We start from the raw sequence: 16,293 nt of genomic DNA on the forward strand, positions 1-16,293 counted from the left end.
CGTCAGAAGCCAAGCATCAAGTTTACTACTTACATATATTTATATACATATACCACAGTCACATGACTGTTCATATGTCTCTTACAGTCTAATTTTACAGCTGTTATTAATAGTTTAGCATGTTGCTTTTTAATACTATAAACATGAATGCTAAGACCTAAGCTAACAGCTACACTAAGCTTATCCTAACTAATGGACATAAACAGGACATGGGAAGGATGTCAAGACAGAAGCCAAGCATCAAGCGTACTATGTAGCAAGAGCTAATAGCAGGCTAACTTTCATAAACAAACACACAGTAGCAAGGTAACAAAGGAACACACTGACTAAAAAACATATACAAGAGCCACATATCTGCTCATAACCCTCTTGGAGTCTAATTTCATAGCTGTTATTAATAGTTTAGCATGTTGCTATTTAATACTAAAAACATGAATGCTAAGAGAAGACCCAAACTTCCAGTTATGCTAAGCTAATCCTAATTAATGGACATAAACAGTAAAAGGGAAAGATATCAAGACAGAAGCCAAGCATCAAGCGTACTACGTAGCAAGAGCTATTAGCAGGCTAACTTGGACAAATTCTTATAAACAAACTCGACAATAAGTAACAGACTGACTGTAAAAAACATATAGCCTACTGGACTCACATATATGTTCATATCCCTTTTGAAGCCTAATTCTACCACTGTTATTTATAGCCAAACTTCCAGCTATGCTAAGCTAATCGTAACTAATGGACATAAACAGTAAAAGGGAAGAATATCAACAAGACAGAAGCCAAACATCAAGCGTACTAAATAGCAAGAGCAAGGTAACAAAAGAACAGACTGACTATTAATATAACATGAGTTCAGAATATCAGTACAGCAATATAACAGACTGTTAAAGCAACCAAAGAACAACGACCAACAAGGGGACTATATACAATGATTACTAATTAGCTCAGGAGGAGTAGTTGGGGGTAATTTAACACCAGGACAAATCAGTAGGAAGAGGGGCAAGAAGTTCCCACTTCATTACTATAAAAACTCTGATTAATTTGTACCACTAAACTTTTTACATTTTGGTTTAATTCTTACTTGTAATAATTCTGCATTAGAACCCGTGCTGGCTCTAAAACACCGTCGGAGAATGTCCTCCGCCCCATGGACACGGCTCAGCAGAGAATAACATATTCTCCAAACGGCGGACACACGCAGATACGCACGGACGCGCGGTTATGAAAAAGGACGGTCGAAATGATACACATCAGAGCTGGAAATGGGCATGCTTTGAGACGTCTGAAACTGATAAGCTTGGTGACGGGAGAGAGGAAGATACGCTTCTTACATACCTGACATTTGAAATCCGCAAGGCTTCACTCTCAGTTCTGGAAAGCAAAGTAAAAAAAGAGTATTATTTATAAAATCCTTTATAGAAATGAATGTACATATGGATAACGCATTTAAAAATCCACAAATGGGTCAATAGAGATATTATTTCCAGTATTACCATTATTAAAATAAAACAAGTTGGTAGCCTAGTGGGCAGAGCCATGTTGGGCCCTTGAGATAGGCACTTAACCTTGCCAAAAAGTGTGTCCATTTTATCAGCTCCACTTACCATATAGAAGCACTTTGTAGTTCTACAATTACTGACTGTAGTCCATCTGTTTCTGTGCATACATTGTTAGCCCCCTTTCATGCTGTTCTTCAATGGTTAGGACCCCCAAAGGACCACCACAGAGCAGGTGTTATTTGGGTGTTAGTGTGTTTTGTGCTGGTATGAGTGGATCAGACACAGCAGCGCTGCTGGAGTTTTTAAATGCCGTGTCCACTCTATTAGACACTCCTACCTAGTTGGTCCACCTTGTAGATGTAAAGTTAGAGACGATCACTCATTGCTGTTTGAGTTGGTCATCTTCTAGACCTTCATCAGTGGTCACAGGATGCTGCCCACGGGGCGCTGTTGGCTGGATATATTCTTAGTTAGTGACAGTGAGGTCTTATCCACTCATACTAGCACAACACACACTAACACACCACCACCATGTCAGTGTAACTGCAGTGCTGAGAATGACCCACCACCAAAATAATACCTACTAAGAGAAACAGATGGACTACAGTCAGTAATTGTAGATCTACAAAGTGCTCCTATATGGTAAGTGGAGCTAATAAAATGGACAGTGAGTGTAGAAACAAGGAGGTGGTTGGTCAGTGTATATTGTCTCAACCTCTGCCTCATGATGCCCTCGCCTTCATTGTGATCACATGTTCCTTGTTGTGTAATAATGGTCTAGTGTATTAGTTACCCATGCTCCACTGCTCTGGTTTAGGGTCGTTGGGAGAAAAATTACGTATAACCAGGATAGCACAGCTTGCATTTGGCACCGTGAGTCTTATACGCCCCCTTCCGAAACGTGTGCAGTAGCCGACTACATCGTAAGAACTACAGATGTGAATTTAAATGCATTACTTTATTGGTACCTTTTAAAAAAATTAAAAAATAAAACCAACCATAAGCAAAAAGCAGTTTGAATATATCACTCGTCATGTTCCTACTGTAACGGCAAATAATAATAATAGAAAATCCAGCCTTTAAGTGTAAAGATTTTCAGTGCTGTGTGTCTCATGCTTAGTGATGTTGAAGTGAAATTAAGTTTGGCAAATAACAGTGTGATACATAATTGAAAGAAAACCCATGGTGCATAAAGCCTGGACATAAAACCCTACAGTACGACTGCTGGAGGAACATTTTTCAAATTTTTCGTTATGACCTTGAGCATTTTCACTCTGTAATTTCCTAGTTAGTATCACGGTGTGTCCCACTGGGATTTAAGGCTGTAAAGAGCTCTCTGTGTGTGAAGATAGAGGATGCTAATAATCTCACCAGAGGAAGCAGGAACACTTTAGGTTCAGGCCCTGCGTGACAGTTTACACGCATGAAGAGATGCAAAGCATGTGAAAAAGCACCTTTGGAATTACCAAGATTTCTTGAGTAATTACTCTTAAGCTTGGCAGACCCAGGATTTAAACTCATAACCCGTAGACTTGTGGTTGGTCCACCTCCTTGTTTCTACACTCACTGTCCATTTTATCAGCTCCATTTACCATATAGAAGCACTTTGTAGTTCTACATTTACTGACTGTAGTCCATCTGTAACTCTGCATGCTTTGTTAGCCCCCTTTCATGCTGTTCTTCAATGGTCAGGACCCCAACAGGACCACCACAGAGCAGGTATTATTTAGGTGGTGGATCATTCTCAGCACTGCAGTGACACTGACACTGACACTGTGTGTTGTGCTGGTATGAGTGGATCAGACACAGCAGCGCTGCTGGAGTTTTAAAACACCTCACTGTCACTCCTGGACTGAGAATAGTCCACCAACCAAAAATATCCAGCCAACAGCGCCCCGTGGGCAGCGTCCTGTGACCACTGATGAAGGTCTAGAAGATGACCGGGGTGGCACGGTGACTAAGTGGGTAGCACTGTCGCCTCACAGCAAGAAGGTCCTGGGTTCGATCCCCAGATGGGGCGGTCCGGGTCCTTTCTGTGTGGAGTTTGCATGTTCTCCACGTGTCTGCGTGGGTTTACTCCGGGAGCTCCGGTTTCCTCCCACAGTCCAAAGACATGCAAGTGAGGTAAATTGGAGACACTAAATTGGCCATGACTGTGTTCAATATAACCTTGTGAACTGATGAACCTTGTGTGATGAGTAACTACCGTTCCTGTCATGAATGTAACCAAAGTGTAAAACATGACGTAAAAATCCTAATAAACAAAGAAGATGACCAACTCAAACAGCAGCAGTAGATGAGCGATCGTCTCTGACTTTACATCTACATTTACATTTTAAGCATTTAGCAGACGCTTTTATCCAAAGCGACTTACACAGTGAGCGGAACACGATGAGCAATTGAGGGTTAAGGGCCTTGCTCAGGGACCCGACAGTGGCAACTTGGTGGTGGCGGGGCTTGAACCGGCAACCTTCTGTTTACTAGTCCAGTACCTTAACCACTGAGCTATCACTGGCCCTACTGACATGGTGGTGGTGTGTTGTGCTGGAATGAGTGGATCAGACACAGCGGCGCTGCTGGAGTTTTTAAATATCGTGTCCACTCACTGTCCACTCTATTAGACACTCCTACCTAGGTGGTCCATCTAGTAGATGTAAAGTCAGAGACGATCGCTCATCTATTGCTGCTGTTAGAGTTGGTCATCTTCTAGACCTTCATCAGTTGGTGGACTATTCTCAGTCCAGCAGTGACAGTGAGGTGTTTAAAAACTCCAGCAGCGCTGCTGTGTCTGATCCACTCCTACCAGCACAACACACACTAACACACCACCACCAACTACACTTTTCATACAAAACTTGAGAAACACAAGTTGGATTGCATTTATCAAACAGAGATCTCATTAGCATGTGCTCTGTAAACAGTCTGTCTCACACAACCCGGCTCCATCTGTTTCTGTGGTTGTTTCCAGTGGCTGTGTAAACACACGCCTCCTTAGCAAAAAGCATCTCGTTTCTGTGCAATTTGTCATCAAATGTATAGGAGTGATAAGCTTATTTTTTTATTTTTGGCTGCACACGTCATGAACAAGAATAAAATAGACACCTGGAATCATTCAGTGAAACTCTGATGTACTTTACACTGTGTGAAACAGGCTTTCACATCCCAATAATGTGCATGGGAAGGTCTTTTGTGCTCCAGGTACAAAATCTCTTCATACATTTGCATTTTTAAACAATGGAATGAACATTTATGCATGGAAGAGTTACAAACCAAGACGCTGTGTTGTCTTGGTATGGAGTCAGACTGCATGCTTACTCTCTGATGCTAATTGTTTTTTTTGATATAATAATTTATTATTATAAGATATTATTATTTACAGATGTTAATGTGTTGTTTTTTTAGCAGCTGACTGTGAACTCTCACAAGTGTGATATATTATTATAACATAACATACCGATCAGCCATAACATTAAAACCACCTCCTTGTTTCTACACTCACTGTCCATTTTATCAGCTCCACTTACCATATAGAAGCACTTTTTTTTTAGCCTGCTTTTACCCTGTTCTTCAATGGTCAGGACCCCCACGCAATTCCCATCACAGAGCAGTTATTATTTAGGTGGTGGATCATTCTCAGCACTGCAGTGACACTGACATGGTGGTGGATCAGACACAGCAATGCTGCTGGAGTTTTTAAACACCTCACTATCACTGATGGACTGAGAATAGTCCACCAACCAAGACCATCCAACCAACAGCTCCCCGTAAGCAGCGTCCTGTGGCCACTGATGAAGGTCTAGAAGATGACCAACTCAAACCAAAGGTAACGAAAATGTTCAAATGAAGTGAACTTCAAACTGTGTAGGGAGCACTAATGTCAGTAACGCGTTACTCTAATCTGACCAAATTTTTCAGTAACAAGTAATCTAACGAGTTACTATTTCCAATCCAGTAATCAGATTAAAGTTACTTATCCAAGTTACTGTGCATTACTATTTTTGTAATTTTCTTTAGTAAAAAGATATTTTTCTTTCTTCTTGCGTCTCGGGGAGTGACGTCTGGCCTATGCGACAATTAAGTCACGAGCTGCGTCCGAAATCGCATACTTACAAAGTACGTACTAGATTGGAGGAAGTATGCACTACTCGGCCGGTAAAGAAGTACATACTTTCAGTACAGAAGTATGCAGTATGCACACAACACCGCTACGTACTACATCCGGCATCTTACCAACGTCAAGTGATAACGTGAAGACGTAATATCACCATAGTTACCGACTCATTACAAACCCCACTCGCCAAAATTTTGGATATTTATCGTCTTTTTGTTATTTATTTGTCTTTAAAAAAATTTATTTTATTTATCTTACTTACACTTGTGAACAGAGGACTCCGTTTTCCGCTATCTTTCTTGTTTCTTATTCCGCTTCAATCGCCCACGCAGCTCCAGTTGCATTACGGCAGCTGCTGAATGTAACTAATAAAGTAACTTGTAATCTAACTTAGTTACTTTTAAAATCAAGTAATCAATAAAGTAACTAAGTTACTTTTTAAAGGAGTAATCAGTATCAGAAATCAGATTATTTTTTCAAAGTAACTATGCCATCACTGGTAGGGAGTAGGGAGCAATGCTTCATCACTACACCGAAAGCTGGTTGTAACATTTACCCATTGCGTGCGTTGCGGATTAAGACAGCCGGAGCTTTATTATTTATTAATTGTCACATCTATCCATCCATCCATCTCTGTCTGTCTGTCTGTCTGTCTGTCTATCTATCTATCTAGTCCTGGCAACTAAGCTTGAACTCACTAGGCTCACGTACACCAGTCATCTCCTCTATTACCCTCCCCGTATTGAACTGAAAGCTTCCCGTGAGCACTCAGGTTTTGCAGGGTTCTTTCTCTCAGACTCTTAGCAGCAAATGACACTGAAGTAGATCAGAGCATCAAGATTTTTTGATGTTCTAACCTCAGTGTTGTACACTAGTGCAATCCTCACATCTTTAACATGAATTTTAGAAGTGCTGTGATTGTAGTTTTGACCAAGTTAATAATAACTGTAAGACCTGCCACAGAAAAAATATTCAAAGCTATTTATTTATTCATTCATTCATTTATAATCTGTTTATAATCTGTTATAATCTATAAAACTGCTTTATCCTAGGCAGGGTCACACACATTTACATACATTCTCAAACCCTAGAGCAATTTCTAGTAGCTCCAATTAACCTGACTGCATGTCATTAGACTTGTAGGAGGGAACCAGAGCGCTCAGAGGAAACCCTCACAAACACAAGGAGAACAATTGATTATTAGTCTATTAGGTGGCTTGGTAGGTAGCACTGTTGTCTGACAGCAATGTTTGAGTGGTCGGGGTCCTTTCTGTGTGGACTTGGCATATGGGTGTCCTCCCACAGTCCAAAGACATGCAGCCAGGTAAACTGGAGATAGTAAAGTCCCTTTAAGTATGTGTGTGTTTGCCATGTGATGAACTGGCAACCTGCGCTGGGGGTTTCCTGCCTTTCGCCCAGTGAATCGGACCCACCGCGACCCTAAATAGGATAGAGCAGGGGTAAAACAGACAGTGAATGAATGGGTTAATAAATTAAATAAGATCACACAGTTTAATGGTGGAAAAAGGCAATAAACTTCCATTAACTAGCTCACATGATGTCAACTGATTGCTTATTTAATTAGTTAGTTAGTTAGTTTAATTAGTTTAATGCTTTCCATTCCGAGCAAATTCCATAGAGAAATGACCTTGGGATATCAAACCCAGAACTTTCTTGCTATAAGGCGATAGCACTACCCACTGCACTCAAATAGGCAACAAAAGCAACATTAGCTGCCATTAGTCTATACAGATTTGGACAAATTGATGACGGTACCACAGAGCTCTTGTTAACGCACAGTAAGACACATTTGAACCAATTGATTGCTGTTTATAATTCTTTGCCTGTCAAATGTATCATTTTTTACATTTATTTATGCAAATTCACATTAAATTATATTGACGACAGTGTCACATTGTAAACCTTCTGTCTCCTTTAATGCCTCGTTTTGATATTTTTATTACCCGCCACATCTGTTTTTGCCAACAGAGCCTGTTCAATCAACAGAACATCAATTTTTACTGTCAGCATATAAAATGTAACAAACGTTTCACGAAATATTAAACCTTCATTTGACTGAAAGTCACTGACAGTTCAGAAGCACTTAAATTGTAATATATATTTTTATTGACTTTTTTTTTTTTTATTAGGACAGGCCTACCAATAATGGCTGTCAATCCGATTTCGAATGACAAATACAAAGTCAAATTTTATATATATATATATATACACACTACAGTTCTACAATTACTGACTGTAGTCCATCTGTTTCTCTGCATGCTTTGTTAGCCCCATTTCATGCTGTTCTTCAATGGTCAGGACTATTATCTGGGAGGTGGAGCATTCTCAGCACTGCAGTGACACTGACATGGTGGTGGTGTGTTAGTGTGTGTTGCGCTGGTATGAGTGGATCAGACACAGCAGCGCTGCTGGAGTTTTTAAATACCGTGTCCACTCACTGTCCACTCTGTTAGACACGCCTACCTAGTTGGTCCACCTTGTAGATGTAAAGTCAGAGACGATCGCTCATCTATTGCTGCTGTTTGAGTTGGTCATCTTCTAGACCTTCATCAGTGGTCACAGGACGCTGCCCATGGGGCGCTGTTGGCTGGATATTTTTGGTTGGTGGACTATTCTCAGTCCAGCAGTGACAGTGAGGTGTTTAAAAACTCCAGCAGCGCTGCTGTGTCTGATCCACTCACACCAGCACAACACACACTAACACACCACCACCATGTCAGTGTCACTGCAGTGCTGAGAATGATCCACCACCTAAATAATACCTGCTCTGTGGGGGTCCTGGGAGAGTCCGGACCATTGAAGAACAGCATGAAAGAGGGCTAACAAAGTATGTAGAGAAACAGATGGGCTACAGTCAGTAATTGTAGAACTACAAAGTGCTTCTATATGATAAGTGGAGCTAATAAAGTGGACAGTGAGTGTAGAAACAAGGAGGTGGTTTTAATGTTATGGCTGATCGGTGTATATGAATTAAACACTAAACTGGAAGACACTCACTGTGAACGATGGAATTAAACAACAATAGAGGCAATTACCGCTCCCACCAGCAAACCAGCACTTATGTCCTCCGTACAAACGATCAGTAGGATTAAACAAATTACTGTTTCCTCATCTGGGCAATTTTTCAACACACACACGCTCCTTATTTGTATCACTTTGCCAGCGTGGGATTTAGTCTCGGGTCTTTAGCATTTTAATTAAAATAATAGATCTGTTTTTTTTCTATTGTCAGGTTTAACACAATGGTGAGGTTTTTTTTTCCCCGTTTGCACTCATCCCTCACCCCTTGATCGCTTCTTTTTACCTGCCAGGGGCGGGGCCTCACAGAGCAGGCACTACCATCCGTGATCAGCTGCCCCCGTGCAAGCAACTCGGTCAGCGGAGTTTCCTGTTTTAGCCATTGTTCCTCCCTTACAGACGGCCAGCCAATCGTGGGTCCTTGTAGGTGCCTGGTCGGCCCATAGCAGAATTGAGATTCGAACTCAAAAGCTTGAGATCTTAGCCCAGTGGGTAGAGCTTTGGGGTATCAATTCAAAGGGTGAGAGTTTGAATCCCGGCTTCAGCTCCAGAGCCGTACGATGGCTGACCCTATATATATACAGTATATATATATATATTGTGTTGGACCCCCTTTTGCTGCCAAAACAGCCCTGACCCGTCGAGTCATGGACTCCACTAGACCCCTGAAAGTGTGCTGTGCTATCTGGCACCAAGACGTCAGCAGCAGATCCTTTAGCTCCTGTAAGTTGTGAGGTGGGGCCTCCACGGATCGGACTTGTTTGTCCAGCAAATCCCACAGATGCCCGATTGGATTGAGATCTGGGGAATCTGGAGGCCAAGTCAACACCTCAAACTCGTTGTTGTGCTCCTCAAACCGTTCCTGAAGCATTTTTGCTTTGTCAGGGCGCATTATCCTGCTGAAAGAGGCCACAGCCATCAGGGAATACCGTTCCCATGAAAAGGGTGTACACGGTCTGCAACAATGCTTAGGTAGGTGGTACGTGTCAAAGTAACATCCACATGGATGGCAGGACCCAAGTGCATCCTGGTACCATGTGTTCCCCAGGGGTAGCACTGTCACCTCTCAGCAAAAAGCTCCTAGGTTTGATTCCCAGGTGACGTGGTCCGGGTCCTTTCCGTATAAAGTTTGCATGTTCTTCCAGCGTCTGTGTGGATTTCCTCAGGGAGCTCCGGGTTCTTCCCACAGTCCCAAAGACATGCAGTCAGGTTAAATGAATATGCTAATATTGTCCTAGGTGTGTGTGTGTGTCTGTTTGTTCGCTCAGTGAATCGAACTCTCCGTCACCCTTAATAGGATATAGCGGTGGCAAAATAGACAATGAATGAATGAACGGTGCCACTGGCATATCCAATTGATAACCTTCCAAGTTCCAACAGGAATGAAAGACCTGAGATAAGCTGATTAGAAACGATTACTCAGCAAAACCTTTCATGATTCCTTTGTTGGTGTGAATAAATAAATTGTGTGCATGCCTGACTTCACAGCACTGACTCACCGTCATTCATCACATCTGATTCATCACTGTCACTTATGCTGGTGTTGGTGGAAAATTTAATTGGGATTTAGCAGCATGAGACAACAGTTCTGACATTAAATTCATCATTTACTGACTGTAGTCCATCTATTTCTCTACATGGTGGATCATTCTCAGCACTGCAGTGACACTGACATGGTGGTGGTGTGTTAGTGTGTGTTGTGCTGGCATGAGTGGATCAGACACAGCCGTGCTGCTGGAGTTTTTAAACACTGTGTCCACTCACTGTCCACTCCTACCGAGTTGGTCCACCTTGTAGATGTTACAGTAAGTCAGAGACGATCGCTCGTCATCTTCTAGACCTTCATCAGTGGTCACAGGACGCCACACACGGGCGGTGTTGGCTGGATATTTTTGGTTGGTGGACTATTCTCAGTCCAGCAGTGACAGTGAGGCTGTGTCTGATCCACTCATACCAGCACAACACACACTAACACACCACCACCATGTCAGTGTCACTGCAGTGCTGAGAATGATCCACCACCTAAATAATACCTGCTCTGTGGTGGTCCTGTGGGGGTCCTGACCATTAAAGAACAGCATAAAAGAGGGCTAATAAAGCATGCAGAGAAACAGATGGACTACAGTCAGTAATTGTAGAACTACAAAGTGCTTCTATATGGTAAGTGGAGCTGATAAAATGGACAGTGTAGAAACAAGGAGGTGGTTTTAATGTTATGGCTGATTGGTGTATGATGGATGGTGTATAATGGAGGGTTGCTGTAGCCTAGCAGTTAAGGTACTGGACTAGTAATCAAAAGGTTGCTGGTTCAAGCCCCACCACTGCCAGGTTGCCACTGTTGGGCCTTTGATCTAGGCCCTTAACCCTCCCTTGCTTAGACAGTATACTGTCACAGTACTGTAAGTCTGCCGAATGCAATGGTTATTAATGGTTAACCAACAACTAATAAATAAAGCAGTCCATAGTTGCCAAGTAATAGAATCGCCTGGGTTGAGGGTGTCATGCTACAAAGAGAGGGTTAAGGGCCTAGAAGGTTGCCAGTTCACACTCACAAACACATACCTAGAGGCACTTTAGCATCTCCAATTAACCTGACTGCATATATTTGGACAGCTTTGGAATCAATCATATTATTAATCAATCAGATGGCATGGTGGGTAGCACTACTGTTGCAGCACAAGAAGAATGTCCTGGGTTCGAGTTCCAGGTTGAGCAGTTTGGGTCCTTTCTGTGTGGAATTAGCATGTGGGTTTCCTCCAGGTGTTTGGGTTTCCTCCCACAGTTCAATGACCCCTAGGTATGTGTTTGTAAGTGTGTGTGTGTGTTTGACCTGTTATGAACTCAGACATCCCAAGTTGCAAAAACTCATTTCAGGGAGGTACCCCCGGACCCGGACACCAAAATCCCCTCACCCCCCACCCAAAAAAAAAAAAACAAGCTAAAAAACCTCTCGCACACACCAAAGGATATGGGTGATAACAGAGCTTTTAGGAGCTGCTAACTGAGCTACTAAGTTAACTGTTCATGTCACAAACACATTAATGTGTACTACATAGTGCACTAGATAGTGTGCAAGATAATAGATTTATGTTCCCTACATAGTGCACTAGATAGTATATTAGAAAATAATTTATGTTCCTTACTTAGTGCACTAGATAGTGTACTAGATAATAAACTTATGTTTTTTACATAATACTTTAGGTGGCGTATTATTTAACGGATTTAGGTTCCTTACATAGTGCACTAAATTGTATATCAGATAACGGATTTATGTTCCCTACATAGTGCACTACATAGTATTTTAGATATGAATTTATGTTCCCTACGTAGTGCACTAAGTAGTGAATTGGACAATTGGTTTATGTTCCCTACATAGTGCACTAGATTGTATATTAGAAAATAATTTATGTTCCTTACTTAGTGCACTAGATAGTGTACTAGATAATAGATTTATGTTTCTTACACAATGCTTTAGGTAGCGTATTAGTTGACGGATTTAGGTTCCCTACATAGTGCACTAAATTGTATATCAGATAAAGGATTTATGTTCCCTACATAGTGCACTAGATTGTATTTTAGATATGAATTCATGTTCCTTACGTAGTGCACTAGGTAGTGAATTAGACAATTGGTTTTTGTTCCCTACACAGTGCACTAGATTGTATATCAGATCACGGATTTATGTTCCCTACGTAGTGCCCTAGATAGTGTATTAGATAATGCATTCATGTTGACTACATAGTGCACTAGAACGTAAAACTAGATGATGATCTGTGTTCCTTACATAGTGCACTAGATAGTGTATTAGATAACGCATTCATGTTCACTACATAGTGCACTAGAAAGTATAACTAGATGATGATTTGTGTTCCTTACATAGTGCCCTAGATAGTGTATTAGATAACGCATTCATGTTCACTACATAGTGCACTAGAAAGTATAACTAGATGATGATCTGTGTTCCTTACATAGTGCACTAGATAGTGTATTAAATAACGCATTCATGTTCACTACATAGTGCACTAGAAAGTATAACTAGATGATGATTTGTGTTCCTTACATAGTGCACTAGAGAGTGTATTACAAAATTAGTTATGTTCACTACATAGTGCACTAGAAAGTATAACTAGATGATGATTTGTGTTCCTTACATAGTGCACTAGATAGTGTATTACAAAATTAGTTATGTTCCCTACATAGTGCACTAGATTGTATATTCGATCATAGCTTTATGTTCCCTACACAGTGCGCTAGATTTATATCAGATAACGGATTTAATACGCGTGCGCGTGTGTGTGTGTCGCTCTTGGCCGCTCGTTCTAGATTCCGGGAGATTTTATCTGACTTGCGGGCATCAGGGAGCCGCTACGTATATGCGGGAGACTCCCGGAATTTCCGGGAGACCTGGGATGTCTGTGAACTGGCAACCTGTCCTGGGTGTTTTCTGCCTTTTACCAAGTGAATCTGACCCACAGCGACCCTGAATAGGATAACGCGGTGGTAAAACAGACACTAAATGAATACATGAATCACATAATTCAACTCTTTCTTTTATGGTTGGAGAAATGCAATAAACGTACATAAACTAGGTCACATGACGTCAAGCGATTGCTCTAAATGAGTTAGAATAGCTTAAAACACTTTCCATTCTCAGAGCGTTCTCCTAAAAGCCTGGAGGCACCAATGTCACAAAGAGTCAACACCCTCATCCCACCCCTCTCACCCTTCCTCCATATCAAATCAGCCACTGGTTAATCCAGCAGGGTAATGAAATTAACCTTTTTCCATGTCTGCATCTTCAAGAGCGTGTAATGTGTGGTCAGTGTGTTAGATAACTAGTAATGTCATTTTTCCTCTTACTGAGTCCCATTATTACACAGAAATTACCAATCTGGAAGGGTACGGGTTTGGACCATGATTCCCTCAGTAAACAATGCCTTAAGAAGGGTGCGAATGTACCTCTTCTTTACACACAAGGGTGTCACACTTGAGTAATCGCATACAAAATCCCAACCTACATACAACTTAATGCCAAGATGTAGCTCCCAATTAAGCATAGCAAGTTAGTCGTGTCTGAGGATGCTCCTTCCGACGTGTGCCCTTCTTATTCGCCCATACTTTGTTGGATTCGCCCGTGAGGCCAGTCTTGCGCATGGAGAGTCACACACTGATCTCTGTGTTCCTCCACTTCTGTACAGGTGGTTCTGGATACTAACCAGGGTCCTTACACAGCGTCGAAGACCCAACCCTATTTTTTATTCAGGTGTTTTCCCACCCAGCAGACTAGTGGCCAATTTGATCTGTGCCTGCTTGGGGTCCCCAGCCGATAGGTAGCAGAGCTGAGATTTGAACTCAGGAAGTTCAGAATCCCAGAGCTGGTGTGATAGCAGAACCCGCTGTGCCAACTGGGCACCCCTAGCGTTGTCATTTTTACACTTGTATTCCTATATACGTATATATATAAAAACAAATTTTTTTTTTTTCTTCAATTTCCCCCCCAATTTTCTCCCTGATCTAGTCATATCCAATTACCCTGATTGCGCCCCCTCCGACACGTGTGCAGTACCGACTGCATCTTTTCACTTGCACGAGTTCATATGCGGATTAGCTTTATGTACGGAGAGACACACCCTGGTCAACACATAATAATCAGTTATGAGGAGCCCTATAATTTTTTACACCACTGCATCCGACGCTTTGCACTGCGCTTGGTGATGTAAGGCTCGGATGCGGCTGCTCGGCCATGGAAACCCATTCCATGAAGCTCTCTACGCACTGTTCTTGAGCTAATCTGAAGGCCACGTGAAGTTTGGAGGTCTGTAGCGATCGACTCTGCAGAAAGTTGGCGACCTCTGTGCACTATGCTCTGCTTCCACTTTGTTATAATACCACTGACAGTCGACTGTGGAATATTTAGTAGTGAGGAAATTTCACGACTGGACTTGTTGCACAGGTGGCATCCTATCACGGTACCACGCTGGAATTCACTGAGCATCTGAGAGCGACCCGTTCTTTCACAAATGTTTGTAGAAGCAGTCTGCATGCCTAGGTGCTTGGTTTTATACACCTGTGGCCATGGAAGTGATTGAATTGAATTGAATTCAATGATTTGGATGGGTGAGTGAATACTTTTGGCAATATAGTGTAGGTGAAAATTACCAGGCAAATCGGAGAAATCCAAAATATCATCCACAGTGATCGTTAAACCTCTAAATCGGGACTACTACACACATCTTTTTTCCTTTCACTGCTTATAATGTGCAGCACTGGCAAATGACAGAACATGAACAGCCTCATATCCTCAAATGCAGGCCCCATCTGACAGATGGTTCATGCCTTTTCCATTCCTGTGGTAATTGATTCCCCAAATGGGTAACTCTTGGCGAATTAAAGACCCAGTGGCAGGCAGCAACGTGCAGCATGGTTAATGGCCCCTTAAAGGATTGGCTGTAATGATGAAGGAAAAGGAGAAGGCGGCCAGGCAGACAGCCAAAGCTCTGGGCTGTGAAATAAAAAAAAATAGTAGTGCGTTACTACACATTGTGTGTTCTCAGCGCTGTGTACGGACAGACACACCCCGACAGCACTCTTTTCTCATCTCTGTGCAGGCGCCGTCGTAATTGCACCAGTTATGGGCTTAGTCCCGCCCATATCTGAACAGCAGGCCAATCGCTGTTCATGTGGCCGCTCAGCCTTAGCTGGTAGGCAGAGCTGAGATTCGATACGATGTATTCGAGATCCCAGCTCTGGTTCAAGCGTGGGTTTTTACCGATCAGCCATAACATTAAAGCCACCTCCTTGTTTCTACACTCACTGTCCATTTTATCAGCTCCGCTTACCATATAGAAGCACTTTGTAGTTCTACAATTACTGACTGTAGTCCATCTATTTCTCGGCATGCTTTGTTAGCCCCCTTTCACCCTGTTCTTTAATGGTCAGGACCCCCACAGAGCAGGTATTATTTAGGTGGTGGATTATTCTCAGCACTGCAGTGACACTGACATGGTGGTGGTGGTGTTAGTGTGTGTTGTGCTGGTATGAGTGGATCAGACACAGCAGCACTGCTGGAGTTTTTAAACACCTCACGGTCACTGCTGGACTGAGAATAGTCCACCAACCAAAAATATCCAGCCAACAGCGCCACGTGGGCAGCGTCCTGTGACCACTGATGAAGGTCTAGAAGATGACCAACTCAAACAGCAGCAATAGATGAGCGATCGTCTCTGACTTTACATCTACAAGGTGGACCAACTAGGTAGGAGTGTCTACTAGAGTGGACAGTGAGTGGACACTGTATTTAAAAACTCCAGCAGCACTGCTGTCTACCACCTAAATAATACCTGCTCTGTAGTGCTCCTGTGGGGGTCCTGACCATTGAAGAACAGGGTGAAAGCAGGCTAAAAAAGTATGCAGAGAAACAGACGTACTACAGTCAGCAATTGTAGAACTACAAAGTGTCCATTCCTTTAAATGGGTTTTAATTACTAATTTTATGACAAGTTCCATCCACTGTGCCAGCTGCAATAATATGTCTGCAGAGCTGAACCCCAGTTGCCTCGATTTACCACATAAAAAACCCAAGACATCAACATCAAGTGACATGCAAGCCTCCGTAAACAAGTGATCAGGTGCGAGTGATAGTCT

General features: G+C 42.3%; 1 protein-coding gene across 3 annotated transcripts in view; it reads right to left on the reverse strand.

Annotated features, from left to right (window-relative positions):
- The window catches only part of iqsec1b (IQ motif and Sec7 domain ArfGEF 1b), a 317,619-nt gene that overhangs the window by 248,848 nt on the left and 52,478 nt on the right, over positions 1-16,293 (reverse strand). For all 3 annotated transcript variants that reach the window (XM_062987006.1, XM_062987005.1, XM_062987007.1), the window contains exon 2: positions 1,336-1,371. In XM_062987006.1, the coding sequence (XP_062843076.1) occupies positions 1,336-1,371 (36 nt within the window). The remainder of the gene's footprint in view (positions 1-1,335; positions 1,372-16,293) is intronic.

This window comes from Trichomycterus rosablanca, chromosome 24 (genome assembly GCF_030014385.1).
Source record: "Trichomycterus rosablanca isolate fTriRos1 chromosome 24, fTriRos1.hap1, whole genome shotgun sequence".
NCBI classification, from domain to species: Eukaryota; Metazoa; Chordata; class Actinopteri; order Siluriformes; family Trichomycteridae; genus Trichomycterus; species Trichomycterus rosablanca.